Source organism: Phyllobates terribilis, unplaced genomic scaffold, assembly GCF_046119375.1.
Source record: "Phyllobates terribilis strain yellow unplaced genomic scaffold, ASM4611937v1 Scaffold_6__1_contigs__length_29720123, whole genome shotgun sequence".
NCBI lineage: Eukaryota > Metazoa > Chordata > Amphibia > Anura > Dendrobatidae > Phyllobates > Phyllobates terribilis.
Window position 1 is genome coordinate 22,663,208 of NW_027362766.1, and position 23,735 is coordinate 22,686,942.

At 42.8% G+C, this 23,735-nt stretch overlaps 1 protein-coding gene across 1 annotated transcript in view; it reads left to right on the forward strand.

Annotated features, from left to right (window-relative positions):
- The window catches only part of ZFYVE26 (zinc finger FYVE-type containing 26), a 290,489-nt gene that overhangs the window by 243,202 nt on the left and 23,552 nt on the right, over window positions 1-23,735 (forward strand). The window contains exons 37-39 of the mRNA XM_073637441.1: window positions 6,581-6,722; window positions 10,204-10,263; window positions 16,317-16,499. Of these exons, the coding sequence (XP_073493542.1) occupies window positions 6,581-6,722; window positions 10,204-10,263; window positions 16,317-16,499 (385 nt within the window). The remainder of the gene's footprint in view (window positions 1-6,580; window positions 6,723-10,203; window positions 10,264-16,316; window positions 16,500-23,735) is intronic.

The window sequence follows — 23,735 nt, forward strand, 5'->3', positions numbered from 1 at the left end:
CTCTATATAATAGATCCCTCTGTGTGTAATGACTCTATATAATAGATCCCTCTGTGTGTAATGACTCTATATAATAGATCCCTCTGTGTGTAATGACTCTATATAATAGATCCCTCTGTGTGTAATGACTCTATATAATAGATCCCACTGCGTGTAATGACTATATAATAGATCCCTCTGTGTGTAATGACTCTATATAATAGATCCCTCTGTGTGTAATGACTCTATATAATAGATCCCTCTGTGTGTAATGACTCTATATAATAGATCCCTCTGCGTGTAATGACTCTATATAATAGATCCCTTTGCGTGTAATGACTCTATATAATAGATCCCTCTGTGTAATGACTCTATATAATAGATCACTCTGTGTGTAATGACTGTATATAATAGACCCCTCTGCGTGTAATGACTCTATATAATAGATCCCTCTGTGTGTAATGACTCTATATAATAGATCACTCTGTGTAATGACTATATAATAGATCCCTCTGCGTGTAATGACTGTATATAATAGACCCCTCTGCGTGTAATGACTCTATATAATAGATCCCTCTGTGTGTAATGACTCTATATAATAGATCACTCTGTGTGTAATGACTGTATATAATAGACCCCTCTGCGTGTAATGACTCTATATAATAGATCCCTCTGTGTGTAATGACTCTATATAATAGATCACTCTGTGTAATGACTATATAATAGATCCCTCTGCGTGTAATGACTGTATATAATAGATCCCTCTGCGTGTAATGACTGTATATAATAGATCCCTCTGCGTGTAATGACTCTATATAATAGATCCCTCTGTGTGTAATGACTCTATATAATAGATCCCTCTGTGTGTAATGACTCTATATAATAGATCTCTGTGTGTAATGACTCTATATAATAGATCACTCTGTGTAATGACTATATAATAGATCCCTCTGCGTGTAATGACTGTATATAATAGATCCCTCTGTGTGTAATGACTCTATATAATAGATCCCTCTGTGTGTAATGACTCTATATAATAGATCCCTCTGTGTGTAATGACTCTATATAATAGATCCCTCTGCGTGTAATGACTGTATATAATAGATCCCTCTGCGTGTAATGACTGTATATAATAGATCCCTCTGCGTGTAATGACTCTATATAATAGATCCCTCTGCGTGTAATGACTCTATATAATAGATCCTTCTGCGTGTAATGACTCTATATAATAGATCCCTCTGTGTGTAATGACTCTATATAATAGATCACTCTGTGTGTAATGACTCTATATAATAGATCCCTCTGTGTGTAATGACTCTATATAATAGATCCCTCTGTGTGTAATGACTCTATATAATAGATCCCTCTGTGTAATGACTCTATATAATAGATCCCTCTGTGTGTAATGACTCTATATAATAGATCCCTCTGTGTGTAATGACTCTATATAATAGATCCCTCTGTGTGTAATGACTCTATATAATAGATCCCTGTGTGTAATGACTCTATATAATAGATCCCTCTGTGTGTAATGATTCTATATAATAGATCCCTCTGTGTGTAATGACTATATAATAGATCCCTCTGTGTGTAATGACTCTATATAATAGATCCCTCTGTGTGTAATGACTCTATATAATAGATCCCTCTGTGTGTAATGATTCTATATAATAGATCCCTCTGTGTGTAATGACTCTATATAATAGATCCCTCTGTGTGTAATGATTCTATATAATAGATCCCTATGTGTGTAATGACTCTATATAATAGATCCCTCTGCGTCTAATGACTCTATATAATAGATCCCTCTGCGTGTAATGACTCTATATAATAGATCCCTCTGTGTGTAATGACTCTATATAATAGATCCCTCTGTGTGTAATGACTCTATATAATAGATCCCTCTGTGTGTAATGACTCTATATAATAGATCCCTCTGTGTGTAATGACTATATAATAGATCCCTCTGTGTGTAACGACTCTATATAATAGATCCCTCTGTGTGTAACGACTCTATATAATAGATCCCTCTGTGTGTAACGACTCTATATAATAGATCCCTCTGCGTGTAATGACTCTATATAATAGATCCCTCTGCGTGTAATGACTCTATATAATAGATCCCTCTGCGTGTAATGACTATATAATAGATCCCTCTGCTTGTAATGACTCTATATAATAGATCCCTCTGCGTGTAATGACTCTATATAATAGATCCCTCTGTGTGTAATGACTCTAATAGACCCCTCTGTGTGTAATGACTCTATATAATAGATCCCTCTGTGTGTAATGACTCTATATAATAGATCCCTCTGTGTGTAATGACTCTATATAATAGATCCCTCTGTGTAATGACTCTATATAATAGATCCCTCTGTGTGTAATGACTATATAATAGATCCCTCTGTGTGTAATGACTATATAATAGATCCCTCTGCGTGTAATGACTATATAATAGATCCCTCTGCGTGTAATGACTATATAATAGATCCCTCTGCGTGTAATGACTCTATATAATAGATCCCTCTGCGTGTAATGACTCTATATAATAGATCCCTTTGCGTGTAATGACTCTATATAATAGATCCCTCTGTGTGTAATGACTCTATATAATAGATCCCTCTGTGTGTAATGACTCTATATAATAGATCCCTCTGCGTGTAATGACTCTATATAATAGATCCCTCTGTGTGTAATGACTCTATATAATAGATCCCTCTGTGTGTAATGACTCTATATAATAGATCCCTCTGTGTGTAATGACTCTATATAATAGATCCCTCTGTGTGTAATGACTCTATATAATAGATCCCTCTGTGTGTAATGACTCTATATAATAGATCCCTCTGTGTGTAATGACTCTATATAATAGATCCCTCTGTGTGTAATGACTCTATATAATAGATCCCTCTGTGTGTAATGACTCTATATAATAGATCCCTCTGTGTGTAATGACTCTATATAATAGATCCCTCTGTGTGTAATGACTCTATATAATAGATCCCTCTGTGTGTAATGACTATATAATAGATCCCTCTGTGTGTAATGACTCTATATAATAGATCCTTTTGCGTGTAATGACTCTATATAATAGATCCCTCTGCGTGTAATGACTCTATATAATAGATCCCTCTGCGTGTAATGACTCTATATAATAGATCCCTCTGTGTGTAATGACTCTATATAATAGATCACTCTGTGTGTAATGACTATATAATAGATCCCTCTGTGTGTAATGACTCTATATAATAGATCCCACTGCGTGTAATGACTATATAATAGATCCCTCTGTGTGTAATGACTCTATATAATAGATCCCTCTGTGTGTAATGACTCTATATAATAGATCCCTCTGTGTGTAATGACTCTATATAATAGATCCCTCTGCGTGTAATGACTCTATATAATAGATCCCTTTGCGTGTAGTGACTCTATATAATAGATCCCTCTGTGTGTAATGACTCTATATAATAGATCACTCTGTGTGTAATGACTGTATATAATAGACCCCTCTGCGTGTAATGACTCTATATAATAGATCCCTCTGTGTGTAATGACTCTATATAATAGATCACTCTGTGTAATGACTATATAATAGATCCCTCTGCGTGTAATGACTGTATATAATAGACCCCTCTGCGTGTAATGACTCTATATAATAGATCCCTCTGTGTGTAATGACTCTATATAATAGATCACTCTGTGTGTAATGGCTGTATATAATAGACCCCTCTGCGTGTAATGACTCTATATAATAGATCCCTCTGTGTGTAATGACTCTATATAATAGATCACTCTGTGTAATGACTATATAATAGATCCCTCTGCGTGTAATGACTGTATATAATAGATCCCTCTGCGTGTAATGACTGTATATAATAGATCCCTCTGCGTGTAATGACTGTATATAATAGATCCCTCTGCGTGTAATGACTGTATATAATAGATCCCTCTGTGTGTAATGACTCTGTATAATAGATCCCTCTGTGTGTAATGACTCTATATAATAGATCTCTCTGTGTGTAATGACTCTATATAATAGATCACTCTGTGTAATGACTATATAATAGATCCCTCTGCGTGTAATGACTGTATATAATAGATCCCTCTGTGTGTAATGACTGTATATAATAGATCCCTCTGTGTGTAATGACTGTATATAATAGATCCCTCTGTGTGTAATGACTCTATATAATAGATCCCTCTGTGTGTAATGACTCTATATAATAGATCCCTCTGCGTGTAATGACTGTATATAATAGATCCCTCTGCGTGTAATGACTGTATATAATAGATCCCTCTGCGTGTAATGACTCTATATAATAGATCCCTCTGTGTGTAATGACTCTATATAATAGATCCCTCTGTGTGTAATGACTCTATATAATAGATCGCTCTGTGTGTAATGACTCTATATAATAGATCCCTCTGTGTGTAATGACTCTATATAATAGATCCCTCTGTGTGTAATGATTCTATATAATAGATCCCTCTGTGTGTAATGACTCTATATAATAGATCCCTCTGTGTGTAATGACTCTATATAATAGATCCCTCTGTGTGTAATGATTCTATATAATAGATCCCTCTGTGTGTAATGACTCTATATAATAGATCCCTCTGTGTGTAATGACTCTATATAATAGATCCCTCTGTGTGTAATGACTCTATATAATAGATCCCTCTGTGTGTAATGATTCTATATAATAGATCCCTCTGTGTGTAATGACTCTATATAATAGATCCCTCTGTGTGTAATGAATCTATATAATAGATCCCTATGTGTGTAATGATTCTATATAATAGATCCCTATGTGTGTAATGACTCTATATAATAGATCCCTCTGCGTGTAATGACTCTATATAATAGATCCCTCTGTGTGTAATGACTCTATATAATAGATCCCTCTGTGTGTAATGATTCTATATAATAGATCCCTCTGTGTGTAATGACTCTATATAATAGATCCCTCTGTGTGTAATGATTCTATATAATAGATCCCTATGTGTGTAATGATTCTATATAATAGATCCCTATGTGTGTAATGACTCTATATAATAGATCCCTCTGCGTGTAATGACTCTATATAATAGATCCCTCTGTGTGTAATGACTCTATATAATAGATCCCTCTGTGTGTAATGACTCTATATAATAGATCCCTCTGTGTGTAATGACTCTATATAATAGATCCCTCTGTGTGTAATGATTCTATATAATAGATCCCTCTGTGTGTAATGACTCTATATATTAGATCCCTCTGTGTGTAATGATTCTATATAATAGATCCCTATGTGTGTAATGACTCTATATAATAGATCCCTCTGCGTGTAATGACTCTATATAATAGATCCCTCTGTGTGTAATGACTCTATATAATAGATCCCTCTGTGTGTAATGACTCTATATAATAGATCCCTCTGTGTGTAATGACTCTATATAATAGATCCCTCTGTGTGTAATGACTCTATTTAATAGATCACTGTGTAATGACTCTATATAATAGATCCCTCTGCGTGTAATGACTGTATATAATAGATCCCTCTGTGTGTAATGACTCTATATAATAGATCCCTCTGCGTGTAATGACTCTATATAATAGATCCCTCTGTGTGTAATGACTCTATATAATAGATCCCTCTGTGTGTAATGACTCTATATAATAGATCCCTCTGTGTGTAATGACTCTATATAATAGATCGCTCTGTGTGTAATGACTCTATATAATAGATCCCTCTGTGTGTAATGACTCTATATAATAGATCCCTCTGTGTGTAATGACTCTATATAATAGATCCCTCTGTGTGTAATGACTCTATATAATAGATCCCTCTGTGTGTAATGACTCTATATAATAGATCCCTCTGTGTGTAATGATTCTATATAATAGATCCCTCTGTGTGTAATGACTCTATATAATAGATCCCTCTGTGTGTAATGACTCTATATAATAGATCCCTCTGTGTGTAATGACTCTATATAATAGATCCCTCTGTGTGTAATGATTCTATATAATAGATCCCTCTGTGTGTAATGACTCTATATAATAGATCCCTCTGTGTGTAATGATTCTATATAATAGATCCCTATGTGTGTAATGACTCTATATAATAGATCCCTCTGTGTGTAATGACTCTATATAATAGATCCCTCTGTGTGTAATGACTCTATTTAATAGATCACTGTGTAATGACTGTATATAATAGATCCCTCTGCGTGTAATGACTGTATATAATAGATCCCTCTGCGTGTAATGACTGTATATAATAGATCCCTCTGTGTGTAATGACTCTATATAATAGATCCCTCTGCGTGTAATGACTCTATATAATAGATCCCTCTGTGTGTAATGACTCTATATAATAGATCCCTCTGTGTGTAATGACTCTATATAATATAGGAGTTTCACTTTTTGTATTGAACTGAAATAAACTAGCTGTTTGATATTCTGATTTTGTGAGACGCACCTGTATATCTGTCTATTGTGAATGGTGTGATCCTCCGTAATTCATCGACTTATCTTATTTTAACCCTGTGTGATGATGATGATGATGAGACCACTGCAATGAGACTTTCTTTTCCTTTTGTCATGGTCTTCCAGGCACATCAACACTGTTGAGCTTCAGATGGAAATCACCAAGTTCCTGCAGAGATGTGAGAGTTTGCAGAGCTCTCCGGTGTACGACAAGCAGCCCCCCACACTGTTTGGACACAGTGCCATGTTGTTAGATGTTGCCAGCAGGGTAAGAAAAATCTCACACTCCCACCCATCAATCCTTCTCTGGGGTCCTAGTCATCTTCTCTCTCGGTGGGCTTCTAACATGTCCGCTTCCCTGGTGGCTGACCAGTCAATGTTTTTTTTTTAACTTTTTCAGATGAAGCTATAATTAAAGGGGCTGTCTGGTAATAACAAGTTATCCCCTGAGACCCTCACCGATCGACAGAACCTACTGCTGCTTTAAAGGGTTTGCTTTAAAAAAGACGAGTGCAGCTCTTGGAGCAGCAGTCGGAGCATGTGCAATTCCGGTCCTATCTGACAGGGATAAAATTTCCTGTTATGCTGATTGCTGCCAGTCCCTACAATCGGACCGTCACCAATAAGGACGTTGCTTAAGGAAAACTCTTACATGTTAAGTGCACATGTAGCGTTTTTGATGCTTTTTCGCGGCGATTTTTCCTCGTGGAAACTCATCAAAACCGCTTGGTAATCGCTCTGCCAGCTGTTTCAATGGCAATGCTGATGTGCTGTGCACATGATGTGGAAATTTCCACTCAGGGTTGGCATTGCGTTTTAAAACGCTGCATCTTCTTTCTATGCCGTTTTTCCGCCCATTGACTTTAATTGAACTGCAGCAAATGCCCAGGTATAATATTTATACCTGCAGATTTGCTGCAGTTCAATTAAAGTCAATGGGCCGCAGAAACGTTGCAAAAACGCTGCACAGTGTGGTACCCGGGTCAGCTGAGGAGGACTACTACTCCATCCGACCGCCGGTCCCGCTGATAATAGCGAGAGAGGCGTGGCTGAGGGGAGTAGTAGTCTCCTCAGCCGAGCCGGGACTGCACGCAGTGTGAACAAAAACAAAAAAACACTATGCTCACCTGTCCGGCACCCCTGGTGTCCTCGCGATGTCCCCCGGGGTCCTGATCCCTCGGCAGCCCACGGTACTCTGCCTGAAGCGCGCTCACTCCCAGCAGTGTACATAGCTGCGCTGCCAGGTCCTGGGGTCACGTGACCTCCCTTTATGGCATCGGCAGTGCTGCTTGGGAACATTCTCAAGAATGTTCCCTCCTCGAGTGATGCTGAGGTCACCGGGGTTGATCAGCTGATCTTAAGCTGATGAACTCCATTGACCTCACTCCTGCAGCAGCAGTGTACACTGACAGGAGTGATTACACCCCTGTCAGTGTACATTGCTGTCTTCTACTGCAGTGACATCAGTGATTGCTGATGTCACTGCTGTAGAAATGACCCGGATTGTCGAGGGACAATCGTGATGGAGGTAATTGTGGACTACGTCGTTACGGCGGACAGGTGAGGGATATGGTTGTTTTTTATTTATTTATTTTTTTCAGAAGATCGAGGGATTCATGGACTGAGCGTGAAATAAAAACTTTTTTAAAACAGTGTGTCATTTTATTTCATTAAAATACTGGCCGTGTCTTATTGAAAAAGCGGCGAAAGCTTTACTTCGCGGTTAGTAATGGGGTCGTCTTATAGACGTCCTCCATCACTAACCTTGGCTTCACGATAGCCGCCAATACAAGGCTGACATGAACCCCAACCCCATTACCCCACTCGCTACCGCTACAGGGCAGTGGTAACAGCGGAGGCTAAGCGTCGGTTTTGGTGCATCTTGTGGATGTGCCATTTCTGGGACTGATGAGGGGTGATATTATTAGCTGCGGAGGTGGCTAGTTTCCATGGCCCCTTCCCTGGCTATTAACATCAACCCGAAGCTGTCTGTTTAGACTTTTCTGGTTAGAGTTTATAGGGAAACCCTACTTCAATTTTTTCAGGGGTCACCCTGTAATCTAGCCAGAAAAGGCTAAGCAAACAGCTTTGGGCGGTTATTAATAGCCAGGGAACATTTTTGGCTAATGGCCCCTTCCCCGGCTACTAATATTAGCCCTCAGCGGTCCGCTTTCCTTCTGCTGGTTATGAAAATGACGCAGGAGCCCACACCATTTTTAAAAAAAATTTTTTAGGCTGTGAGCCCAAGATCCGGACGTAGCAGCACTTTGGATGCAGCATATTTTTGCTGCGTCCAGAACGTTGCATTCTATTGAACGCAGGTAAATCCACATGTTTTCCCTGAACCATGCAGATTTACCGCATTCAATACGTTCTAGTGGTCAAATTTCTGTTGCGGAAACTAGCGACTCCGCAAGAGAATTTGACATGCTGCGGTCCTGAAAGAAGCGCCGCATGTCAGTGTCCACGGGTGATTGCAGCCTCAGTTGCATGCATAGTGGACATGGGATTTCTAGAGATCCCATCCACTATGCTGTTACATCTGGACACTGCGGGTTTGATGCTGCATAAACACGCAGCAAACCTGCAGCTGCTCCTGATCGTGGCCACGTACACAAACTCACCCGCAGCATGTCAATTTTTGTAGCGGACACGCCTGTCTCCGCTGCCGATTTTGATCGATTGAAGTGTCATTATATGCGGTGGATTCACATGTACCGACAACAAAAGTGCTGCTTTAGAACACCATGTTTTGGATGCAGCAAAAATACGCTGTGTCCAAAGCGCTACTTGTTGCTGTTCGTGTTGACGTAGCGGCTAACAAAACAGCTGTGATCTGTTAATAATAGCCAGGGACCATGTTTGCCTTAATGGCACGTTCCTAGGCTAAAAATAGCAGCTCACAGCTGCCCCAGAAATTACATGAATGGAAATGCTAATGAAGATTTGGGTGAACGGGATTAGCTGACACCTAGCTCTTATGTTTGGTGATGACAAAGTGTCAATCTGACCCTTTCATCACCAAACCTAATTGATGTAAAGAGTTAAATAAACACAGACACCGAGCTAACACTTTGTTTGAAATACAACAGACACATTCTTAAATTAACCAATATACTCACCCCAGTTTTGACTTTAATCCAAGGGTTAAAGCAATTTTCCATGTTCCTTTTCAAATAACTTTATTTAGCTCCAGAAAGGATTCATGGATGTACAAAAAAGCTTCAAAAAACGGGTCAAAATCGCAGAAAAACGCGTGATTTTTTTTGTTTTTTTCCCAGCGTTTTTCCTGCCAAGGAGATTCAGAAATTACTGCTTCAAATCCTGAATGTGCGCACATACCCTCAAAGGCAAAGTGCAACTTAATAATAATAAAGGATTTGTTTGTTGTTGTTTTTTTTTTTTTTTTTAGTTTTGGAAAGCCCTTGTTCCCCGGGTTCAGTTCTTGAGCATAAACTCTATATTCCTAAACCTCCCCAGGTCCAGCACGGAGTGTCTGTTATTGTTTGCAACGCTGCAGGCAATCTGTGAGCTCAGTGGCTCTGTTTAAGTTAACGATATGAGCTGCACTAGCAAATTAAATTAATGTCCCTGATGGTGTCTTGGTAGTCTAATGAACTAAATAAGAAAATGTGCCCGCAAAAGGATTGGTATGTGAACACGCGCTTGCAGGCTCTTGAATAATAGATCCGCCTCATGCCCTTTTGCTTTCGTAATCCAGTTCATTATATTTTTCTTTGTTTTTCTAGGTTATATTGGGTGGGAAGAATGTAGAAGAAGGGTTTGGAATTGCTTTTCGAGTAATTCAGGTGAGATGGCCACATCAGTAATGTCTCATCCGTGCTTCCAGGATCCATTGCATTCTGTGAGCCATGCAAGAGCTTCACTAAATTCAGATTTTTTCCATATATTTTGTCCATATTTTCTTATCTATGTCACATGAGAATCTACATATAGTCGGGTTTAGTTGTTGTTGTTTTCTTTTTGAAGCTTGCCGTCAAGCCTATCAAGCTTATGGGAAGGTGCCTGGATGCTAGGACAAGCCATTGACCCCACAATTTCATCACAGGATGGGCTGACTGTTGTTTTACACAACCCATCCCATTCCTAACTTCTTAAATTATGTGGTCACAATTGGCCGCAGTGTCTAAGAGGATAGCATTTACTATTAAGGGGTGGCTTTATAGCCTAGCTGGCAGCTCATGCCCACCTCCTGAGCCAGCAGATGTTACTAAGAGGATAGCATTTACTATTAAGGGGTGGCTTTATAGCCTAGCTGGCAGCTCATGCCCACCTCCTGAGCCAGCAGATGTTACTAAGAGGATAGCATTTACTATTAAGGGGTGGCTTTATAGCCTAGCTGGCAGCTCATGCCCACCTCCTGAGCCAGCAGATGTTACTAAGAGGATAGCATTTACTATTAAGGGGTGGCTTTATAGCCTAGCTGGCAGCTCATGCCCAGCTCCTGAGCCAGCAGATGTTACTAAGAGGATAGCATTTACTATTAAGGGGTGGCTTTATAGCCTAGCTGGCAGCTCATGCCCAGCTCCTGAGCCAGCAGATGTTACTAAGAGGATAGCATTTACTATTAAGGGGTGGCTTTATAGCCTAGCTGGCAGCACATGCCCAGCTCCTGAGCCAGCAGATGTTACTAAGAGGATAGCATTTACTATTAAGGGGTGGCTTTATAGCCTAGCTGGCAGCTCATGCCCAGCTCCTGAGCCAGCAGATGTTACTAAGAGGATAGCATTTACTATTAAGGGGTGGCTTTATAGCCTAGCTGGCAGCAGCACATGCCCAGCTCCTGAGCCAGCAGATGTTACTAAGAGGATAGCATTTACTATTAAGGGGTGGCTTTATAGCCTAGCTGGCAGCTCATGCCCAGCTCCTGAGCCAGCAGATGTTACTAAGAGGATAGCATTTACTATTAAGGGGTGGCTTTATAGCCTAGCTGGCAGCTCATGCCCAGCTCCTGAGCCAGCAGATGTTAATAAGAGGATAGCATTTACTATTAAGGGGTGGCTTTATAGCCTAGCTGGCAGCTCATGCCCAGCTCCTGAGCCAGCAGATGTTACTAAGAGGATAGCATTTACTATTAAGGGGTGGCTTTATAGCCTAGCTGGCAGCTCATGCCCAGCTCCTGAGCCAGCAGATGTTACTAAGAGGATAGCATTTACTATTAAGGGGTTGCTTTATAGCCTAGCTGGCAGCAGCACATGCCCAGCTCCTGAGCCAGCAGAGGTTACTAAGAGGATAGCATTTACTATTAAGGGGTGGCTTTATAGCCTAGCTGGCAGCTCATGCCCAGCTCCTGAGCCAGCAGATGTTACTAAGAGGATAGCATTTACTATTAAGGGGTGGCTTTATAGCCTAGCTGGCAGCACATGCCCAGCTCCTGAGCCAGCAGATGTTACTAAGAGGATAGCATTTACTATTAAGGGGTGGCTTTATAGCCTAGCTGGCAGCTCATGCCCAGCTCCTGAGCCAGCAGATGTTACTAAGAGGATAGCATTTACTATTAAGGGGTGGCTTTATAGCCTAGCTGGCAGCACATGCCCAGCTCCTGAGCCAGCAGATGTTACTAAGAGGATAGCATTTACTATTAAGGGGTGTCTTTATAGCCTAGCTGGCAGCTCATGCCCAGCTCCTGAGCCAGCAGATGTTACTAAGAGGATAGCATTTACTATTAAGGGGTGTCTTTATAGCCTAGCTGGCAGCACATGCCCACCTCCTGAGCCAGCAGATGTTACTAAGAGGATAGCATTTACTATTAAGGGGTGGCTTTATAGCCTAGCTGGCAGCACATGCCCAGCTCCTGAGCCAGCAGATGTTACTAAGAGGATAGCATTTACTATTAAGGGGTGGCTTTATAGCCTAGCTGGCAGCAGCTCATGCCCAGCTCCTGAGCCAGCAGATGTTACTAAGAGGATAGCATTTACTATTAAGGGGTGTCTTTATAGCCTAGCTGGCAGCACATGCCCAGCTCCTGAGCCAGCAGATGTTACGAAGAGGATAGCATTTACTATTAAGGGGTGGCTTTATAGCCTAGCTGGCAGCACATGCCCAGCTCCTGAGCCAGCAGATGTTACTAAGAGGATAGCATTTACTATTAAGGGGTGGCTTTATAGCCTAGCTGGCAGCACATGCCCAGCTCCTGAGCCAGCAGATGTTATTAAGAGGATAGCATTTACTATTAAGGGGTGGCTTTATAGCCTAGCTGGCAGCTCATGCCCAGCTCCTGAGCCAGCAGATGTTACTAAGAGGATAGCATTTACTATTAAGGGGTGGCTTTATAGCCTAGCTGGCAGCAGCACATGCCCAGCTCCTGAGCCAGCAGATGTTACTAAGAGGATAGCATTTACTATTAAGGGGTGGCTTTATAGCCTAGCTGGCAGCACATGCCCAGCTCCTGAGCCAGCAGATGTTACTAAGAGGATAGCATTTACTATTAAGGGGTGGCTTTATAGCCTAGCTGGCAGCACATGCCCAGCTCCTGAGCCAGCAGATGTTACTAAGAGGATAGCATTTACTATTAAGGGGTGGCTTTATAGCCTAGCTGGCAGCTCATGCCCAGCTCCTGAGCCAGCAGATGTTACTAAGAGGATAGCATTTACTATTAAGGGGTGGCTTTATAGCCTAGCTGGCAGCTCATGCCCACCTCCTGAGCCAGCAGATGTTACTAAGAGGATAGCATTTACTATTAAGGGGTGTCTTTATAGCCTAGCTGGCAGCACATGCCCACCTCCTGAGCCAGCAGATGTTACTAAGAGGATAGCATTTACTATTAAGGGGTGTCTTTATAGCCTAGCTGGCAGCTCATGCCCAGCTCCTGAGCCAGCAGATGTTACTAAGAGGATAGCATTTACTATTAAGGGGTGGCTTTATTGCCTAGCTGGCAGCAGCACATGCCCAGCTCCTGAGCCAGCAGATGTTACTAAGAGGATAGCATTTACTATTAAGGGGTGGCTTTATAGCCTAGCTGGCAGCACATGCCCACCTCCTGAGCCAGCAGATGTTACTAAGAGGATAGCATTTACTATTAAGGGGTGGCTTTATAGCCTAGCTGGCAGCTCATGCCCAGCTCCTGAGCCAGCAGATGTTACTAAGAGGATAGCATTTACTATTAAGGGGTGGCTTTATAGCCTAGCTGGCAGCAGCACATGCCCAGCTCCTGAGCCAGCAGATGTTACTAAGAGGATAGCATTTACTATTAATGGCTGGCTTTATAGCCTAGCTGGCAGCTCATGCCCAGCTCCTGAGCCAGCAGATGTTACTAAGAGGATAGCATTTACTATTAAGGGGTGGCTTTATTGCCTAGCTGGCAGCAGCACATGCCCAGCTCCTGAGCCAGCAGATGTTACTAAGAGGATAGCATTTACTATTAAGGGGTGGCTTTATAGCCTAGCTGGCAGCACATGCCCACCTCCTGAGCCAGCAGATGTTACTAAGAGGATAGCATTTACTATTAAGGGGTGGCTTTATAGCCTAGCTGGCAGCTCATGCCCAGCTCCTGAGCCAGCAGATGTTACTAAGAGGATAGCATTTATTATTAAGGGGTGTCTTTATAGCCTAGCTGGCAGCAGCACATGCCCAGCTCCTGAGCCAGCAGATGTTACTAAGAGGATAGCATTTACTATTAAGGGGTGTCTTTATAGCCTAGCTGGCAGCAGCACATGCCCAGCTCCTGAGCCAGCAGATGTTACTAAGAGGATAGCATTTACTATTAAGGGGTGGCTTTATAGCCTAGCTGGCAGCTCATGCCCAGCTCCTGAGCCAGCAGATGTTACTAAGAGGATAGCATTTACTATTAAGGGGTGGCTTCATAGCCTAGCTGGCAGCACATGCCCACCTCCTGAGCCAGCAGATGTTACTGAGAGGATAGCATTTACTATTAAGGGGTGGCTTTATAGCCTAGCTGGCAGCAGCACATGCCCAGCTCCTGAGCCAGCAGATGTTACTAAGAGGATAGCATTTACTATTAAGGGGTGGCTTTATAGCCTAGCTGGCAGCACATGCCCAGCTCCTGAGCCAGCAGATGTTACTAAGAGGATAGCATTTACTATTAAGGGGTGGCTTTATAGCCTAGCTGGCAGCTCATGCCCAGCTCCTGAGCCAGCAGATGTTACTAAGAGGATAGCATTTACTATTAAGGGGTGGCTTCATAGCCTAGCTGGCAGCACATGCCCACCTCCTGAGCCAGCAGATGTTACTGAGAGGATAGCATTTACTATTAAGGGGTGGCTTTATAGCCTAGCTGGCAGCAGCACATGCCCAGCTCCTGAGCCAGCAGATGTTACTAAGAGGATAGCATTTACTATTAAGGGGTGGCTTTATAGCCTAGCTGGCAGCTCATGCCCAGCTCCTGAGCCAGCATTTGTTACTAAGAGGATAGCATTTACTATTAAGGGGTGGCTTTATAGCCTAGCTGGCAGCACATGCCCAGCTCCTGAGCCAGCAGATGTTACTAAGAGGATAGCATTTACTATTACGGGGTGGCTTTATAGCCTAGCTGGCAGCACATGCCCACCTCCTGAGCCAGCAGATGTTACTAAGAGGATAGCATTTACTATTAAGGGGTGGCTTTATATCCTAGCTGGCAGCTCATGCCCACCTCCTGAGCCAGCAGATGTTACTAAGAGGATAGCATTTACTATTAAGGGGTGGCTTTATAGCCTAGCTGGCAGCACATGCCCAGCTCCTGAGCCAGCAGATGTTACTAAGAGGATAGCATTTACTATTAAGGGGTGGCTTTATAGCCTAGCTGGCAGCACATGCCCAGCTCCTGAGCCAGCAGATGTTACTAAGAGGATAGCATTTACTATTACGGGGTGGCTTTATAGCCTAGCTGGCAGCTCATGCCCACCTCCTGAGCCAGCAGATGTTACTAAGAGGATAGCATTTACTATTAAGGGGTGGCTTTATAGCCTAGCTGGCAGCACATGCCCACCTCCTGAGCCAGCAGATGTTACTAAGAGGATAGCATTTACTATTAAGGGGTGGCTTTATAGCCTAGCTGGCAGCACATGCCCAGCTCCTGAGCCAGCAGATGTTACTAAGAGGATAGCATTTACTATTAAGGGGTGGCTTTATAGCCTAGCTGGCAGCACATGCCCACCTCCTGAGCCAGCAGATGTTACTGAGAGGATAGCATTTACTATTAAGGGGTGGCTTTATAGCCTAGCTGGCAGCAGCACATGCCCAGCTCCTGAGCCAGCAGATGTTACTAAGAGGATAGCATTTACTATTAAGGGGTGGCTTTATAGCCTAGCTGGCAGCTCATGCCCAGCTCCTGAGCCAGCATTTGTTACTAAGAGGATAGCATTTACTATTAAGGGGTGGCTTTATAGCCTAGCTGGCAGCACATGCCCAGCTCCTGAGCCAGCAGATGTTACTAAGAGGATAGCATTTACTATTACGGGGTGGCTTTATAGCCTAGCTGGCAGCTCATGCCCACCTCCTGAGCCAGCAGATGTTACTAAGAGGATAGCATTTACTATTAAGGGGTGGCTTTATAGCCTAGCTGGCAGCAGCTCATGCCCAGCTCCTGAGCCAGCAGATGTTACTAAGAGGATAGCATTTACTATTAAGGGGTGGCTTTATAGCCTAGCTGGCAGCTCATGCCCAGTTCCTGAGCCAGCAGATGTTACTAAGAGGATAGCATTTACTATTAAGGGGTGGCTTTATAGCCTAGCTGGCAGCTCATGCCCAGCTCCTGAGCCAGCAGATGTTACTAAGAGGAAAAATAAATGACACGTGGTCCTTTTTTTGATGGATGAAAAAAATCAATGCATGAATGTGAGTGGAGCTGCCATAGTTTTGGTACCTAAACCACCATGTGTCTTCTATTTAAACCAATTTCCAGGATTTCCAGCTCGACGCTTTCAAGGTTTACAGCAAAGTTTGCAAGCGGCTGGTGCAACAGGAGAATTACCCAGAAATTCTGCAACTGGTCAAGTGCGTGAGCGAGTCTGGGATCGCCGCCGAGAAGGACTGCGATAAGATTTTGCTGAGATGCGTCGAAGAAGTGGCTGATGTTCCTTCTGAAGTAAGATGCTGGTTATGATATATCTCAAACCTGAGCCGAGTAAGGGGCTATAGTATGGGGAGGATCGACAGCCACGTTGTATTAAAGGGGGGTTGCCTCGTCAGGACATCCTCATTTTAAAACTCCTTCAATGTTGCATGCAGACTTCTTCACATTTTCTTGTACCTGCTTCTTAAAGGGAACCAGGTCTAAAGTGGCCAGTTTTTGATATTTTATTCCCACTGCTCCCTTAAGTCTTCCATTTTTTTTTTTATTACTTTTTAATTTGCCGTGCTTTTCCAGAGAGATGGGCCTTTTTTTGTGTGCTAATTTTTATAGACTTAATGAAGTGGGCAGAGTGCATAGTTTAACCCCTTCCGACATTTGCACTTCATGATAGTGGTAACATTTCTTCGATATCACTTGCGTTTATTTGTGAAAAAATCGGAAATTTGCCAAAAATGGAGCAATTTTCAAACTTTGAATTTTTATGCCCTTAAATCAGAGACATATGTCACACAAAATAGATAAAAAATAACATTTCCCGCATGCCTACTTTACATCAGCACAATTTTGGAACCAAAATTTTTTTTTTTGTTAGGAAGTTATAAGGGTTAAAAGTTGACCAGCGATTTCTAATTTTTCCAACAAAATTTACAAAACCCATTTTTTTAGGGACCACATCACGTTTGAAGTGACTTTTGAGGGGCCTTTATGACAGAAAATACCGAAAAGTGACCCCATTCTAATAACTGCCTATCCCCTCCCCCCCAAGGTGCTTAAAACTACATTCAAGAAGTTTATTAACCCTTCAGGTGCTTCATAGGAATTTTTGGCATGTGGAAGAAAAAAATGAACATTTAACTTTTTTCACAAAAATGTTACTTTTAGACCCCAATTTTTTTTTATTTTCGCAAGGGTATCAGGTAAAAATGGACCCCAAAATTTGTGCAATTGTTCCTGAGCACGCTGATACCCCATATGTGGGGGAAAACCACTATTTGGGCGCACGGCAGGGCTCGGAAGGGAAGGAGCGCCAATTGACTTTTTGAATGTAAAATTTGCTTGAATAATTAGCGGACGCCATGTCGCATTTGGGGAGCCCCTGATGTGCCTAAACAGTGGAAACCCCCCACAAGTGACACCATTTTTGGAAACTAGACCCCTCAGGGAACTTATCTAGATGTGTGGCGAGAACCTTGAACCCCCAGGTGCTGCACAGAAGTTTATAACATTGAGCCGTGAAAATAAAATTTTCACATTTTTCCCACAAAAATGAAAATGCAAAATTGGAGGATGAAAAACATAAGGGTAACAGGATAAATTGCACAACAAATTGCATGGTGCAATTTCTCCTGCGTAAGCCAATACCCCATTTGTGGGGGAAAACCACTGTTTGGGCGCACGGCAGGACTCGGAAGGGAAGGAGCGCCATTTGACTTTTTGAATGTAAAATTTGCTTGAATAATTAGCGGACGCCATGTTGCATTTGGGGAGCCCCTGATGTGCCTAAACAGTGAAAAAACACCCACAGGTGATTCCATTTTGGAAACTACACTCCTCAAGGATTTTATCAAGCAGGTATAGTGAACATTTTGAACCCAGAGGTACAACACAGAATTTGATAACATTAGGTCATCATATTGAAGAAGTTGTCACTAGTCTTGAGATCAAGTGCTCGCTACTTGAGTTTGCTTCGGGTACTTGGGAACCATGTATCGCGGGTGCTCAAGTGACTTGCTCGAGTCCCTCAACGCATGTTTCACGGTTATTAGACACCCAAAAAAAAAAAAAAAAAAATTCCGGGGATTGCTCGTGCATGGCAGGCTATCTCCGCAAGTTTTTTTTTGGCTGTATAACAGCTGCAAAACATATGGGGCAAAGACTTGAGCGCCCACGATACTTGGTGCATACCCGAGCATCCGATGCAAACTCAAATAGCGAGCACTTGAGCTGAGCACTAGTCACCATATCGTCATCGTTTTTTTTCTTTACTTTTGAAAAAATCCAAATCCTTTAACCCTAGCCCTTATATTTTACGCCTTTCCTCGTGCAGTATAAGTGATTGGACAACCTTATTCTTCGGGTCGGTGCTATTACAGCGATACCAGAATCATATCGGTGTATATGTGTAAAAGCGGCAGAACATAAAAAAGATATAAATGTGGTACCGCTGTAAACGTACTGACCCGAAGAATAAAGCTACCTTATCAATTTTACCACACGCGGAACGGCATTAAAAATAAATAAATAAATAATTCCGGAATTGTTGGTTTTTGTTTATTCTGCCTCCCAAAAATTGGAATAGAAAGCGATAAAAAAATGAACGTGCCTGAAAATGGTACTAATACAAACGTCAACTTGTCCCACAAAAAACAAGCCTCAAATGATTCTGTCGGCCAAAATATGGAAAAATTATAGGTCTCAAAATATGGCGATGCAAAAACTACTTTTTGCAATACAAAATGTTTTTTAGTGTGTGACAGCTGGCAAACATAAAAAAAAAACCTGATCTAAATCTGGTATCGCTGTAATCGCACCGACCCGAAGAATAAAGTCATCTAATCACTTATACCGAATGAGGAACGGCGTAAAAAAAACAAAAAACAAACAAACAAAAATAAAAAAACCTTTTTCACCTTGATTTGTTCATTCTGCCTCTCAAAGATGGCAGTCAGGCTCTGCGCACATTTATCCTGCGCTCTACGCTGAGCGCTTACACCGGGGTTTCCGTATAAATCTTTGAAATATGTGATTCAGATGGAACCCCCGGTGGAAGATTCCCTGTAATGAGGCAGATGGAGGCACTGTGGACACAGTTTGACCTTTGTTCCGGCAGTGTCCGTTTTTTTACGTGTGCATAAAAGTGCCCTCGGTCACCGTTTTGTGCACATCTGAAAAAGACACTGCTGAACAGAGGTCAGACAGAGTCCAGAGTAATTCTGCTGCCTCATTGAAGTGAATGGATCTTTCGGGGATTTTATCCAGTCACGTCACTCGGAGATTTTAATGGAAACCCCAAAATAAGCGCTCAGCATAGAGCACAGGATAAATGTGATCCGAAATGTTATGTAAAATGTGCCTTAATCAATCCACAAAAAAAGCAAGTCCCCACTCTGGTTCGTCATCTGTCAATGGAAATTGAGGGGCTTCCACGTTACTGGTAGCACAAAGGCTCTGGAAAAGCACTATGGCTCCTTCCTACCCCCAAAAGAAATCCAGCGAATTTTACGCTCCCAAATGCCCCCCCCCCCTCCTTTGTAAGCTCTAGTGTTCCTAAATTGCAGTTGGCATCCACGCCTTTTGCATTTCTGTAGCGATGAAAGCCCGCTTAATTTACAAGTGCGTGTCTCCAGAAGCACGAGCTGGGCATAATGTACTGAGCACTACAACGCACTGGTCACTACAACGGCAGTTTGCAATTTTCACTCAGTAACATCAGCTGCTGTTTGTTTCTAGAAAACACACCATGGAGTCAAAATCGTCACTACACCTGTAGATAAATTCTCAAAGGGGTGTTATTTACAAAACAGGGTCACTTGACGGGGATTCTGCTGTTCTATCACTTGGGGGCTCTGAAATTTTATTTCAGAATAATATTAAAACATAATTAAAATCAGGAACAGATTCTGGTGAGTAGAAAAAGTAGAGCTCATCAAAATTAGATAGAGGCGATATAGGAAGAAAACGTATTTTATGATCTAATAATAATTACTTGAAATGAATAGACCATAATGCAGTTCATTCAATGGGTTATCATGTGAAATAAAAAACACCTGCAAAATGAACAGGATAGGTCACATGATTCACTGATTAACCCATGCAACCCAAATTGCAGTCTGTCTGTCCTAAGGACATAAGGAATATTTATAGCATATACATGGCAGTATTACATGCAATAGTCCGAGTTTGCATCGAGAAAGCCAAATAAAGTACTATAGTGCTTGTTACTTTATCAAATGGTCTTACCCGCCCTTGAAACCTAATTTTATAAACAAAGTGCAAATATACTGACTGTGTATAATGGTCCTATCAGCCTTTAAAACCTAATTGCAAAGTGCTCAGTGCTTGTTAAATACAGATAATGTTATTTGGCTTATCTCCGCATAAAATGTTAATATGCTTATTGACTGCGTATAGTACCATGCATTACTGAAACGAGTGGCAACTCGTAAACATTACAACTTCATTTTTGCCTCAGAATTCCATACAGTATACATGAAGGAAAATTAGATCAAATGGTTGTTTTACCTGTAATTAGATCACAAAGTGAGTAGTGTACAGTGGTGGCCAAAAGTATTGGCACCTGTGCAATTCTGTCAAATAATACTCAGTTTCTTCCTGAAAATGATTGCAATCACAAATTCTTTGGTATTATTCTCTTCATTTAATTTGCTTGCAAGGAAAAAACACAAAAGAGAATGAAGCAAAAATCAAATCATTGCTCATTTCACACAAAACTCCAAAAATGGGCCGGACAAAAGTATTGGCACCCTCAGCCTAATACTTGGTTGCACAACCTTTAGCCAAAATAACTGCGAACAACCGCTCCTGGTAACCATCAATGAGTTTCTTAAAATGCTCTGCTGGAATTGTAGACCATTCTTCTTTGGCAAACTGCTCCAGGTCCCTGATATTTGAAGGGTGCCTTCTCCAAACTGCCATTTTGAGATCTCTCCACAGGTGTTCTATTGGATTCAGGTCTGGACTCATTGCTGGCCACCTTAGAAGTCTCCAGTGCTTTCTCTCAAACCATTTTATAGTGCTTTTGGAAGTGTGTTTTGGGTCATTGTCCTGCTGGAAGACCCATGACCTCTGAGGGAGACCCAGCTTTCTCACACTGGGCCCTACATTATGCTGCAAAATTTGTTGGTAGTCTTCAGACTTCATAATGCCATTCACATGGTCAAGCAGTCCAGTGCCAGAGGCAGCAAAGCAACCCCAAAACATCAGGGAACCTCCGCCATGTTTGACTGTAGGGACTGTGTTCTTTTCTTTGAATGCCTCTTTTTTTTTCCTGTACACTCTGTTGATTGTTTTTCCCAAAAAGCTCTACTTTTGTCTCATCTGACCAGAGAACATTCTTCCAAAACGTTTTAGGCTTTCTCAGCTAAGTTTTGGCAAACTCCAGCCTGGCTTTTTAATGTCTCGGGGTAAGAAGTGGGGTCTTCCTGGGTATCCTACCATACAGTCCCTTTTCATTCAGACGCCGACGGATAGTACGGGTTGACACTGTTGTACCCTCGGACTGCAGGGCAGCTTGAACTTGTTAGGATGTTAGTCGAGGTTCTTTATCCACCATCCGCACAATCTTGCGTTGAAATCTCTCGTCAATTTTTCTTTTCCGTCCACATCTAGAGAGGTTAGCCACAGCGCCATGGGCTTTAAACTTCTTGATGACACTGCGCACGGAAGACACAGGAACATTCAGGTCTTTGGAGATGGACTTGTAGCCTTGAGATTGCTCATGCTTCCTCACAATTTGGTTTCTCAAGTCCTCAGACAGTTCTTTGGTCTTCTTTCTTTTCTCCATGCTCAATGTGGTACACACAAGGACACAGGACAGAGGTTGAGTCAACTTTAATCCATGTTAACTGGCTGCAAGTGTGATTTAGTTATTGCCAACACCGGTTAGGTGCCACAGGTAAGTTACAGGTGCTGTTAATTACACCAATTAGAGAAGCATCACATGATTTTTCAAACAGTGCCAATACTTTTGTCCACCCACTTTTTTAGGTTTGGTGTGGAATTATATCCAATTTGGCTTTAGGACAATTCTTTTTGTGTTTTTTCATTGAAGACAAATTAAATGAAGATAATAATACCAAAGAATTTGTGATTGCAATCATTTTCAGGAAGAAACTGAGTATTATCTGACAGAATTGCAGGGGTGCCAATACTTTTGGCCACCACAGTATGTGAGCTCCTGCTAGTGATGTGTCGGTCACAAACGATCCGGCTTAAAGAGCCGGCCCCCCTGCTGTGACTGTTGGGAGCCGGCCCCCCCTGCCGTGACTGTTGGGAGCCGGCCCCCCCTGCCGTGACTGTTGGGAGCCGGCCCCCCCTGCCGTGACTGTTGGGAGCCGGCCCCCCCTGCCGGGACTGTTGGGAGCCGGCCCCCCCTGCCGGGACTGTTGGGAGCCGGCCCCCCCTGCCGGGACTGTTGGGAGCCGGCCCCCCCTGCCGGGACTGTTGGGAGCCGGCCCCCCCTGCCGGGACTGTTGGGAGCCGGCCCCCCCTGCCGGGACTGTTGGGAGCCGGCCCCCCCTGCCGGGACTGTTGGGAGCCGGCCCCCCCTGCCGGGACTGTTGGGAGCCGGCCCCCCCTGCCGGGACTGTTGGGAGCCGGCCCCCCCTGCCGGGACTGTTGGGAGCCGGCCCCCCCTGCCGGGACTGTTGGGAGCCGGCCCCCCCTGCCGGGACTGTTGGGAGCCGGCCCCCCCTGCCGGGACTGTTGGGAGCCGGCCCCCCCTGCCGGGACTGTTGGGAGCCGGCCCCCCCTGCCGGGACTGTTGGGAGCCGGCCCCCCCTGCCGGGACTGTTGGGAGCCACTCCCGGGTTTGTCGGATGTAGCTCCGCTCACCCAAACCAAACTCCGCCTACTCTCCACTTTGATTGGCTAATTGCGAGTGAGCGGAGTTTTGGTTGACTTCGTTGTCATCTAAAACGTGTTCACCTATCACATTTAATAGGGATCCATTCAGGATCCAAAAGAGCCGGCTCTTTTTAGTGAACGGAGCCAGAAGAGCCGGACTGCCCGTCACTAGCTGCTGCCTTCTGCCCCGATGCGCGTTTTGCCTAGCTTCTTCAGTGGGCGTGTCAAGGGGGGTTTGGCGTATAAATAAGGAGAAAGACCAATGAGAAAATACCTGGCGGATGACCTCATTAGCTGGGACTGCATCATCAACGAGAAGAATCACGAGCCTCAGTCACGAGTGCTGCGACACAATCCACCGGTGGGGGAGGCGTGGCACTCACCTAAGACGGTGGTCTCCGATTGTCCATGTGCCCGCAGCCTGCACATGCGCTCACCCATGAAACGCCATGTTAATATAGGGCAAACAGGATTTCCTCCAATAGTGGCAACACTATCTTATGTATGGCCACAAACGGGCCTCAAATTTATTTATGGCTACATGGTTTTGGTCAGAAACTAATGCAGATATTCAAATTATTAAACCTGTTAAGACATATTGGATGTGCCTCTCCAAAGAAAAGTTATATAATTTAAAAAATGTATGAAAAAAAAATATATATA